The 12,616-nt window shown below is 35.6% G+C and overlaps 1 protein-coding gene across 49 annotated transcripts in view; it reads left to right on the top strand.

Moving 5' to 3' along the window:
* ANK2 (ankyrin 2) overlaps window positions 1–12,616 on the top strand; it is a 540,585-nt gene that overhangs the window by 485,808 nt on the left and 42,161 nt on the right. For 25 of the 49 annotated variants that reach the window (XM_063458296.1, XM_063458304.1, XM_063458330.1 and 22 more), the window contains 2 exons: window positions 2,880–8,489; window positions 11,115–11,189. In XM_063458296.1, the coding sequence (XP_063314366.1) occupies window positions 2,880–8,489; window positions 11,115–11,189 (5,685 nt within the window). The remainder of the gene's footprint in view (window positions 1–2,879; window positions 8,490–11,114; window positions 11,190–12,616) is intronic. The other 24 variants (XM_063458335.1, XM_063458311.1, XM_063458313.1 and 21 more) reach the window with 1 other exon arrangement.

Raw genomic sequence — 12,616 nt, 5'->3', positions numbered from 1 at the left:
TGCTAGTCAACATTACTGTGGTGAAGTTTCTGTACAGTCATGGTGGTCACTAAATGTTTCTGTCTATTGAACATAAATGAAGTACTTTAAGATGTCTTCATAGATTTGGTACGATTATAGAGCAGGAATACTTTTTCAATCAAACTTCGAATTGAAAAACAATGTCACTACTAGACACAATAAAACTAGACGCATTGTATAGGTATTCTCACTCTAACTGTTTCTATATATAGCTGATAGTTTCAGTATTACATCTTAAATTGAAATAATAAATTCAAGGTGCGTAATCAGGCAATCTCTCAGTATATAATATTATAAACATGCACCATATCTATCAATTAGCAAGATTCAGTAGTGACCCAGTTTAATCCGTGATCTTGATCAGTTAATATAGTAATTAAATAATTAAAGTGCAGCCATGAAAGTAATGATTTCACATTACTTATATATATATATATAGGAAGAAGGTGTGTGATTAAAATGTAAGAAGCATTTTTTGCAAGATAACCTCCCACGGTTGGTGCTCCATGTACATGATGTGTAGGAGGTATGAATCCTAGCAGGGACATCTTAGGGTTTTATACTTATAAAGTTGATAATATCAGTACCAGTAAGTTGGACACTAACATCAGTACTCCAGAACTTGAAAACTATCAAAAGTTAAGTGTACTCTTCTAGACAAAATCATTTTATATTCTCATTACTAGTAGTATATAATTGATGTATACTATACTACATCATGCAATATGCTATATGGTTGATTTACATTGTCTTCTTATTACTGAGCTTAGATTATCAGCTCATGTTTAGATATTCGCTTACACATTTGCTTACAGTAGAAGACTATGTTTAGTTACAGATTTGATATTTTGGGTGAAGAGGTATTTCTGTAATTCTGGAGTGGTCACTGTTGTCTTCAACACAGTTTCATGCTGATGGTGCCACCTTTACAACTGTCCCAGAATTGTTCCTTAATTGTTCGGTATGTATAGTGAACATAATTATGGATTGTGTGGATGTGTGTGTATATATATGTATATATGTATATATATATATATATATATATATATATATATATATATATGTATGTATATATATATATATAGCAAAATCTAAATAGGTTATAGGTAGGGAACAATTGTGATTGAAAACACCTTCCACCTGAAGTCTGTGGATAGTTAATACAATGTTAAACAAAAATCTGCACACCAGTCAAGCCATAAGACTTACTTTTCACACAGAAATCACATACTGCAGTGATATTACTACTGCAAAGGATTCTGGGTGGGCATATGCAAATTAGTTTAACAAAATCAAATTTTTGCCTCATTCCATATTAAACATGGATTCCTTTGAGTCTGTGTTTGCTGTATACAAAAACTTTGAAGCACAACTTAGGAACAGAGCAAACCAGTAACCAACAACATGCTGATGATTTGCATTAACAATAAAACAGCTGTCCACGGTTTACTGGCTTTGCATCTTTTCCTAAGTTGTGTTTCAAAGCTGTTGTATACAGCAAACACAGACTCAAAGGAATCCATGTTTAAAATGGAATGAGGCAAAAATGTGATTCTTTGTTAAACTAATTTGCATATGCCCACCCAGAATCCTTTGCGGTAGTAACATCACTGCAGATTTGTGATTTCTGTGGCAAGTCTTATAGCTTGACTGGGGTGCAGATTTTTTTTTTAACACTGTATTAACTATATATGATATACTTCACCGCAGTATGTTGCAGATTATATTTACATCATAAATATCTAGTTGAAGCCCGTACCGCCTGTGCTTGTAGTACCTTTTGCTTTGCATGGAAATAACTTGACTTACATATACCGTGTGTGTGTGTGTGTGTTATGAGTGAATATTTCAGATATTTTTGGTTGCTGTGCATAACATCTTGTTTTTCAAATCATTTTATGTTGAATCATGATTACTCCTTTCTTTCCTATTATTGTCTATACCACACCTTATTTGTCCACTCAGTTTGAGGATGTTCCTAGGAAAGGATCATACCTCGTAGCTTAAAAAAAGTTATGTCTTTTTTTTTTTTAAGATTCCTTCCTAGATGAAATGCCGGTCTGCAGCTGATTCAGATAGTGATTTTCTTATCAATCAGATTCTTTGCTGCAAGAATTTTTTTTTTTTAAAAAGCATAACAAAAGCAGTTGCTATATCTTGTCTATCTTATCATTATTATTATTTTTTTAGAAAAATACAGGATTTAGAATTGATAAGGATAATGCCAATTTACATTTTCACAAGATGTTACAATGAAATGTGTCACATTACACATCTTGCTATTGTTTGCATTCTATTGCAAGCCTCTGAGTAAGCATCGGACTTCCAGTAGTTTGACACACAGATCCACTCATTCATTTTCTTGTGATGACATCTTTATAAAAATGACAACTTGTACATATAGATGTAACCATTTTTTTCTGACAGTTTGCTACCACTGGCTTTCACTTAGAAGCAATCCACGTTCAGCAATTACAACACTTGTTCCTATTTTTTATTTCTATTGATGTATAGCATCTGAACAATCTTGAGATGCCTGTGTACAACTTCATGGTGTTTTTTTATTCAGCTTATTAATTTATTCATTTGTTGTTTTGTCTCAAATTGTTGTTGTGTTGTATGAGCGAATGTGGTTTAGTGTGCATTTTAAGCAAGTTATTTCCTGCCCATTTTCCTTCCCAGTTACCTTTTTTCCTTAGCATGATATTCAAGAACGTTTGGATCCACCAGCCATACAAACCATTGCATTTACACCTATTCCACCTCAGACAAAGTCGTAATTATTTCCTTCATTATTACATTATTCAGTCTCTGTTTTGATTGCCATTTTATTTTAATATCTCTCGTTCACCTCAAAGATGATGAAGAGACAGAATCCACAGAGACATCCATCCTGAAAAGCCATCTTGTTAATGATGTGCCAGTGTTGGCAAGTCCTGATTTGCTCTCTGAAGTCTGTGAGATGAAGCAAGATCTGATTAAAATGACTGCAATTCTAACAACTGATTCATCTCAGAAGACAAGTTCTGTCAAGCAGAAGGACATTGAAAAAAACAGTGAGGATCCGGGAGAACCTTTCGAAATTGTTGAACAAGTAAAAGAAGACTTAGAAAAGGTTAATGAAATTCTTAGAACTGGACGTTATACCAGAGAAGAAACTTCATTTGAGGGTGCACATGCTTCAAGACGCTACAGCAAAGAAGAGGAATGGGTTATTGTTGGAGAAGATGAAGTTGAAGAAGCCAAACTGAGTGCACTTCTTGAAGAAACGCCATGTGTAGAAATAAGAATCGGCAAAGGAGAGAAACCAACAGTAAAATCTGACATGACAGAAATAGTGAATTATCTCACTAATGATCTGAATGCTTACTCATCTGAAGTCACTCAGGCAGGTGAAATAGAAAAAAAAGAACAACGTAAAATACCTTTAGAAATTAAAAAGCCGATCCGAAGAAAACTCAAGGAAAGATTAAAGGAAGGAGAGCTACAGGGCATGAATGACCAATCTGGACTAAAAAAGTTTAGTTCTGAGGAATCGTTAGATGACGAAGTAGGCCTTACTGCAAATTCTACTGATGTGAAGGAGGTTTCACCAGTAATTGAGGAAACTCCAATTGGATCAATAAAAGATAAAGTAAAGGCTCTTCAAAAACGTGTAGAAGAGGAGCAAAAGGGTATTAGAAGTGTACCAAGCAAAGCACCAGTTAAGGATGCTGTAAATGAACTTGTTAAAACACAAAATGTAGCTGAAATTGCCCAACCATCCATTTCTCAATATTCCAAAACACAAAAAGTAGATGAAATAGCCCAACCATCCATTTCTCAATATTCCAAAACACAAAGAGTAGATGAAATAGCCCAACCACCCATTTCCCCGTCTGCTAAAACAGAGAGACTAGAAGAAACTATGTCTGTTCGTGAGTTAATGAGAGCTTTTCAAGCTGGCCACGATCCATCAAAAGAAAAGTCAGGACTGTTTGAGTACAAAGCAGTAAAAGCTCCAATACAAAAATCAACATCTATAGAGAGCAAAACTGCTTGTCTAGTAAAAGATACAGAAATGCACATAGATGAGCAGTCTAAATTACAGCTAGATTGTACAGATACAGAACATTCAAGTGACAGGTATAACGTACAGATGGCTGAGAAAGAACTAGGCCCTTTAAAATCATCTGAGCATAAAAAAGGATATGAAGAAACCTCTACTTCATATTCTAATGTGCAAGGAGAGAGACAGACTCCTAAATTAAATGAAATGTCTTATCAGTTTTTTAATGAAGAGAGCTCCAAAAAGCGATCTACTGTTAAATTAAGAGTAAGCATTAGTGATCAGGAAGGGGATCCACAGATTAGTCCTGATAGAAAAACATCCACAGATTTTTCTGATGTTATTAAGGAAGAACTTGAGGATAATGATAAATATTTACAGTTCAAACATCTTCCAGAAGCTGAAGGAGCTCAGTTAAACTTAGATCAAATTCTTATTAGTCCTTTTAATGTTGCATTTCCTTCGGATGATGGCACAGATGGGTTTCTTCCAGCTCTGCATTTACAAAGTGGAACATATGATGATAGTTCTGATAGTCTTAAGGATGGAGTTGCTAATTCTCCAATTGGCAGTTTACTAGATAATACACCCCATATGAGCTCAGAGGATAGCTACAAACATGAAGGTCTAGCTGAGACTCCAGGAACAAGCCCTGAAAGCCTCTCGTTTTCACCCAAGAAGGCTGATGAAGAATTAAAAACGTCTTCAACCATATCGTGTAAGCCACCTTCCAAAGTGGAAGAAACTGATTTGTACTCTGAAAAGGAAAGTCAACCAGTTGAATGTAAAACTATTTTACCACCCAGTGATAATTTTAAACAATTACCTAATGGGGTCCAAACTTCTAGTGAAACCTTCACAAAACAGGATGCTTTCCATGCCGAGCAATCAATTGCAACTGCAAGTCTGTCAGAATGCACGGAAGCAATTGGACATTCTCCAGTAACGTCTGAACTTTTAATGACACTTAAAAGCTCCCAAGGACTTGAACTAAAATTTACTTCCCAAGATGATGAGGCAGGCAGCCCACTAGCTGATGAATCAATAGCAATCAGTCACAAAGATTCCTTAGAAGCAAGCCCAGTTTTAGAAGATAACTCTTCTCGTAAAACTCCAGATTCTTTAGAGCCAAGTCCAAGCAAAGAATCACCTTGTCATGATTCCCTTGAGAGTAGTCCAGTGGAAAATAAATTTAAATCTGGAATTCCATTGGGATCCATTAGTCTTCACACAGGTCTTAAGTCAGATCTGACCACAGAGCTGACTTTGCGCTCTAGAATTCTCAGAGATCCAGATGGAAGTGCTGAGGATGATAGTATAGAACAGACATCCCTCATGGAGAGCTCAGGAAAAAGTCCTCTTTCTCCAGACACTCCCAGTTCTGAAGAAATAAGTTACGAGGTTACCCCCAAAACTCAAGATTTACAGGCATTTTCTATGCTTCCAAAACCAGGTGTAATTCAAGAAGTTGCTGAAGAACCTGAAGATGATTCAGAAAATAAACCAACAAGAAGATTTACACCTGAAGAAGAAATGTTCAAAATGGTTACAAAGGTCAAAATGTTTGATGAACTTGAACAGGAAGCAAAGCTGAAAAGGGAACACAAAAAAGAGTTCAAACAAGAATGTGCCATACAAAATGATCCAAAGAATGTAAATGATGATGACCTAGAAGATGGTGATATAAAATTAGTTCAAGATGAGGATGTGCAAATAGTAGTGATGTCTGTAGAAAGCAGGAAAAGTTCATCTTCATCAGAAAGTGAACCAGAACTAACACAACTTAAAAAGGGTGCTGACTCTGGTCTGCTCATGGACCCTGTTATTAGAGTTCAGCCTCCATCACCATTACCACCTAGCTTAGATTCTAGTTCAAGTCCTGAAGAAACATCGTTTCAACCAATTACACTTGCTAAAGATTCTTTCAAGATAGAAGAGAATCAACAACAATTTGAGGAATCACAAAAAACAGTACAGGTAGAACATGGTAGTACCAACATTATAAGGGGTAAAATGGGCATTTATTCTGATAGCACCGAGGATAAAATGGATGACTCCGTGATTGAGGGCCTAGACTCAGTGAAACCAATGAGTCCTAATGGGCCAGTAACTCAGACTTATGTTGATATAGATAATGTAAGTGTTGATGTGGACAAAGAAGAAAAAAGTAATCAACAAAATAAAACCTCGAACAATAGTGATGATCTAGAAAATATATTTCCTTACCATTTTACTACTAGTGAGAGTACATCAACTAGTGTAGATGTTTTCAAAGACAATTATACCACTCAGTGCCTAGACCATGTTTCAGATGATCATGGTGTATCTTATACCATGGAACATGATTGTATATCTTTGATATCACCAGTAAAAGATAATTTCACAGAAAAAGAAAACTTGTTTGATACATCAAAAAATGTAATCGAAACGGATTATAATATAATGCCTTCTACACCCAAACAAATAGATGAAGTGGCCTTTGCAGTTCCTGTACTAGCAGATGGGGAATCATTTAAAAGTAGGGACTATGTTCCAGAGATAACAAGTCCATATGAAAATGTCCCATTTGAACACTTTTTTACCAGCCATGATAGTTTAGCAGATACAGAGGAAGAAGAAAACATTTTACTAAACAAAGACAGAAGTTTGACTGAGGAGTCTTTAAGTAGAGACCATGACTTAGAACTCAGGGGAGAACCACTGGATAATATGCAGTCGGACACGAACATAACACCTTGGTGCTCATCAAGCAATGAAACAGATGAAAGCTTTAGAAAACATGTCTTATCACATGATACATTTGAGGACCAGTGCAACAAAGTGATAGTAACTAAGCCAGATGCTGATCCTGACTGGAGTTCAATTAGAGAAGATGATGAAGCCTTTGAAGCACGAGTTAAAGAAGAAGAACAAAAGATATTCGGATTGATGGTAGACAAACGTTCACAGGGAACAACACCTGATACCACTCCTGCACGCACACCCACAGAAGAAGGTACACCAACCAGTGAACAGAATCCTTTTTTGTTTCAGGAAGGAAAACTTTTTGAAATGACCCGCAGTGGTGCAATAGATATGACTAAGAGAACCTATGCCGATGAAAGCTTTCATTTTTTCCAAATCGGTCAGCAATGTGGAGTAGAGCCAGTACAAGAAGATATAAAAGAAGAGAGTGGTGAAGAAGAGTCACCTAATCCTGAATGTTTGTCTGACCCATTCACCCCAGTCGAAACTGATTTATCAGTAAATGAATTTCAGGAAACCACAGAAATGTCAACAAATTTGTGCGAAGCACAAATAGATGAAGACGATTTAGAAACAGCATATGCTGTGGACACAGAAGTCGGAAAATTAGAACAGAAATCAAGGATTCCTATTAAGATGGGTGTCTCTGCATCTGGATTATCTCCCAGAAAGGATGATTTGGAGTCACCAATAGCTGAGGAAATATCAACAAATATATTGGAAAGGCAATTAAGCTGTGATACCTCAAAGGATTCATTGTCTTTATCGCCTGAAAAATTGGAGACTGACATGGAGTTAGATTTTACTCGTTTTGGAAAGATAGATGAATCACCCGATTCTTCACCAGAAGATCAAAAATCAGTAATTGAAATTCCAACTGCAGCTATGGAACATGGTTCGTCAACTGAAATTAGGTCAAAAATTCCTGTAAGGTCCACTTCATCTGTATCTGAAGAACATTCCAGATCCTCTCAACTTTGCACAGAAGGTAGTTTGCTAATAGATGGAATCACTAATGCAGAAGATCATAAGCCAAAGTCAAAAATTCCTGTAAAATCATCTGTACAAAAATCTGAGCAGCAATTTTCATTTTCAGAAACATCTGAGTCCAAACTGTCGGAAGTTGGTAGTAAGATACCAATAAAACAAGATAGCAGAAGTAAATCTGAGTCAGATGCCCATTCATCTTCAAATACAAAATCTAAACGCACAACTAAAACTAGGAGCTATGCTGAGACTCAAAGCGAAATTACGGATAGTTCCATGCCCATCTTTGAAGGAGAAATGAGTGAAGTGACGAAACCAAAGGTGCATTCTTCAAGACTACCAGTTAAAGCAAAAAGTTTACCACCCTCACAAACAGCCACCTCCATAAGTGATGAACAAGAACGTTTTTTCGAAATGTATAAGAACTCTATTGATTTCTTTGAGGATATAAGTGATGAAGCATCAAAGCTTGTGGACCGACTCACACAGGCTGAAAGGGAGCAAGAGTCAGTATCTGATGATGAAAGTAGTGCCTTTGACATTTCTGTAATTGAAAATATTCCTGTAATGGATGCACCACAGCAATCGTTTCCTGAAGATATCTTTGACACAAGACCAATATGGGATGATTTAATTGAAACACAAATACAGCGCATCCCAGATGAGCATTGTCATGACAATAATCAAGGTATTTGCCATAAAGAGTGGGAATCCCTCTGCTCTGCATGTCATAGATTTTATAATTTCTGTGATTTGTAAAAAGTTTTTTTTTTTTGTTTTGTTTGTTTATTTTTGTGATTATGGCTGTGTTTGTGTATGTCGTGTCTGGTTTTATGTCCTATGTGTAGTTATTTTCTGTGGAAAATCTCAAGATTGGATATTGTGAATGCTTTATAAAGCATTAACAATACAATTTCACCAAATGATTGAATAAATTGAGGATTGAGACCTGCAGACATGTGATTTCCTTGCTAATTGGTATACCCTGATGGAAAAATTATTTTTTTTTTGTTTCACTTTTAATTGCCTGAAGTGAACTAGAAGCTAATAAGTAGAGTGGAGAAAAGTAAATTGGACAATGTTTCTCTGTTGAAACTAATGGCAGAGCTAGGGACTTACACTTTAAAATACAAAGCAGGTAACAACACACAAACAAAAATGAAGGGAGAACAAACTCTTATATTTTCCAAGATGGATTGGAATTATACCAGAATCTGCATTATGTGCTTCATATACCAGATATCAGTGATCACATTTGTACATATAGTGCTTTCTGATTTCGACAAGAGTTTAACAAATGTTATCTTTGATGTAGTAAAATTAATAAAGTTTCTGGATGGAGGTATATATTAGGGGTAACAGTTGCAGGACGTTGAATTGATTGGAAAACGTCTGACAACTAATCGTCAGTACATTTATCCTCATTCCCTAACTGTCTAGGCCCCATTTTCCTAACACTACCGGCATTACTATTTTGGTCGACCCTTTTGCCAACTCCCTATATTTATGGCTTAGTAACTGTAACTATGCACATTTATTTATATTAACAAGTTCATTCCTACTTTGATCTTTATTGCTGATAAAATGTGGTGTTTGCAGATATTATCAAGCTGAATCATTGCACATTTTCCCAGTGGATACTCTGTATAACATCCCAACAGTTGATTAGAATAATCCTTAGGCAATAAATTGGCAGTGAACATTCTGATTTTAGCTAAAAAGAATTTAGCCTCAATTTGGTAATATATGCTTTGGGTGGAAATAAACACATATATATTTAATTCCAGGATTGTTTGGAATGGTAACTCATGGGTAGAAATGCATTTGTTATATAAGGACCATTCAATGAAGTGGTTTAACTTTTAAAGAGGGACTGTCCCGTTTTTTTTTTTTTTTGTTGAAGACAACAATTCTGCTATTAACCTCATTAAACATTATTAAATAATTTACTGGAGTGATATGTGGTGTACAGTACATATTATTTTACCCCTATATCATTCCCATCATTTCCGAGCTATAATGTTCCTCTGATGGCCTGTGCATGTGCGCTTACTGGGCATCATTTTTCTATCATTCTGTATTTGCATTCACACAGGCACAGATGACCTTGTGGTTTGTTAAAAAATAAGTAGACACAATTCAAGAAACCAATATAAATAAAACAAAAAACAAATATTTTACCTAACTTCTTACCCGTCCACCTCCTGCAATATCATGGAGGAGGCATGGCCTCTTCTGGCGTAGTCCAATGCACCTTATCGAGGAGCATTTGGGACCTAATGCCCATGTGCAGCGAGAGCCGTGCTCGCATTCAACCTTCCCCACAGAAAAGCACTGAATCATTGGTTTCCTATGGGTTCTTCCACATCAAGTTTACTAGGTAAGAGCAGCGGAAGCACTTCTAGTGGCTGTAATACTGACGGCCACTTGAGGTGGACTTAACCCTGCAATGTAAACATTGCAGTTTCTAAAAAAATTGCAGTGTTTTACATTGCAGGGTTTAAAAGATAGGGACACTGCACCCAGACTGACTATAGTGTCCCTTTAACAGCATAACTGGTTTATATTCAGAACAGAATATTGCTTAAATAATTGAGAAACTCACTTTTCTGCAGGCCTCCCAATAACTTGTTTTTTTCTCTCCTTTGTTACACTTTTCTTCAATGCAGTGGTAGCACTTATCGTATGCCTACTTATGAGATAAAATGACAATTTTGGATCTGTGCTCTGTTCCTAATAATTTGGAAGATATAACTCAGCCACACTATTTATTTAAATTAAAGGGAATCCATCATAAATGCAGTAAAAATGAACAGCAGTGATTATCCACAGTCCTTTACTCTAAACCCTTATGCTTTTGTTGCAAATCTCCAAATTTCTTTCATTACTTTATCGTATGGATCACAATGTTTGTGAAAACATTGCATAGATTTAAAATATCATAAAGGACAAATTCATTATAAATCTTTAGTAGAGGCTGAAATAAATTAAAGCAATATTTAATTGGCTTACTATGGGGCCTTATGTATAAATGTAAAAAGCACATGGCCTTGCAATGATTGATTCCCTTTAAAATGGTAAATTAAATATATATATGTTGGCTACTGGTATTTTTAAAATATCTTTATTTTGCTTACAATGATAACTTCTACTTACCTGTTTTATAATGGCCCTAAAGCACTTTCGATTGTTAAAGTAAAATGAAGAATAAATCAATCCCTCTATGTATATTATTTTATTTTGTTTTACTTCTTTAAAAAAAAAAATCTTTATCTGGTGATTTTATCTGGTTATTTTGTTTAACGATATCTAGATTCACAGGAAGATCAAGAGAGAACGGAACAAAGATTGGCCTACATTGCTGATCACCTTGGCTTCAGCTGGACAGGTACCTGCCTACCCCCAGAGCCTTAAATCTACTATATGCTGCTCAATTAAATAACCTTATTGTCAGTACTGTCCATGTCCTAAGCAGGAAAATCTTAGTGAATGACCTTTGAAGGCAACATTTTTCACATCTAACTACATGTTTGCCCTATACATGAATGAAAGCAGAAATGGGTGTGTGAACTTGGTGGACTTTCATTGAAAATGATGTTACTAGTGGCTATGGATTAAAAAAGCAAGAGATTACCCTTGTTGTAAGCAGTTGGATATTGCATCAGATATTACTTGCGATTATACTATAGTTCAGGCATAATTAATAAATACTCGCTTTCAACTACTATTCTGGATGCAGTTTGTAACTAAAAATGGACACGTAACTGAAGATCTCCAAAAGTGTTGAGCTACAAAAAGTGGTGAAAGAGGGGAAAACGGGGACCAGTCACCACGGAAAGCCCTTGAATCAGGCCTATCGCATTGGTGGTTACTACTACTACTACTTTGCTGCACTCTTTTTTCATTAAAAACATCACTGATATTCTATGTGTGCCCATTTTTATTTGTAATATGAATGCTGCTTACAGAATATTAGTTGAAAGCTAAAAGAAAATTGTGCTTTAGTATGACCATGGAAGGATTCCTGATCTGTTCATTGCAAACAAAGCTACCTATCTCACAGTGGTCCCGGGTACAGAATATAAATGGTCATTAGAAAAAGTAAAGGTAAGTTTGAAGCAATAGTTCCTATTTGTTTAATTATTCTGGATATCTTTTTATCCATCTACAAGTTGTGTTATCATTTGGGAAATGTTTCTAGAATAACAATTTAAAATGATTCTGGATATCTTTTTATCCATCTACAAGTTGTGTTATCATTTGGGAAATGTTTCTAGAATAACAATTTAAAATGCAGGGGAACAGTTTAAGATTTTGTAACAAAGCGTTTGAATTTCACCATAGCAAATATAGTAAGAGTAGATAATATTAGTTGTAGAGTAAAACAGACAAAAAAAACAGATTGACTACAAATGACACTTAAGCTTTGAAACCTTACAATCTGTACAGTAAGTGATGGACGTCTAGAAGGACAAATAAGAGGTGAATGAAAAGGCAGAACATACAGAGTACTTGAGGAGGGCAAGAAGTGTTAAGAGTAATGGAACAGTTCCAAATCTTATCGAAATGATTTATGACGTCATGTACAGAAGTTGTGAAATACTCCATTGTGTAAATTTACCTATTTCTTTCAAGTACTGAAGGGAAAGGGGAGGCCGGCCTTGTAGTAATTTTGGCCATACAGATCCATGTTGCCGTACAAATGTTATGTGCCCACTTAAAGAGGCCAAAATGTTTCAATGAGTTATTGAGCAGGGTCAGACAAGGATTTTGGGGCTAGATGTGTATCAAATGGGGTAAATATTTCATGCAAAC

Source organism: Pelobates fuscus, chromosome 6, assembly GCF_036172605.1.
Source record: "Pelobates fuscus isolate aPelFus1 chromosome 6, aPelFus1.pri, whole genome shotgun sequence".
NCBI classification, from domain to species: Eukaryota; Metazoa; Chordata; class Amphibia; order Anura; family Pelobatidae; genus Pelobates; species Pelobates fuscus.
The sequence above is the reverse complement of the archived record's forward strand: the minus strand, read 5'-3'. Positions and strand labels throughout refer to the sequence as shown.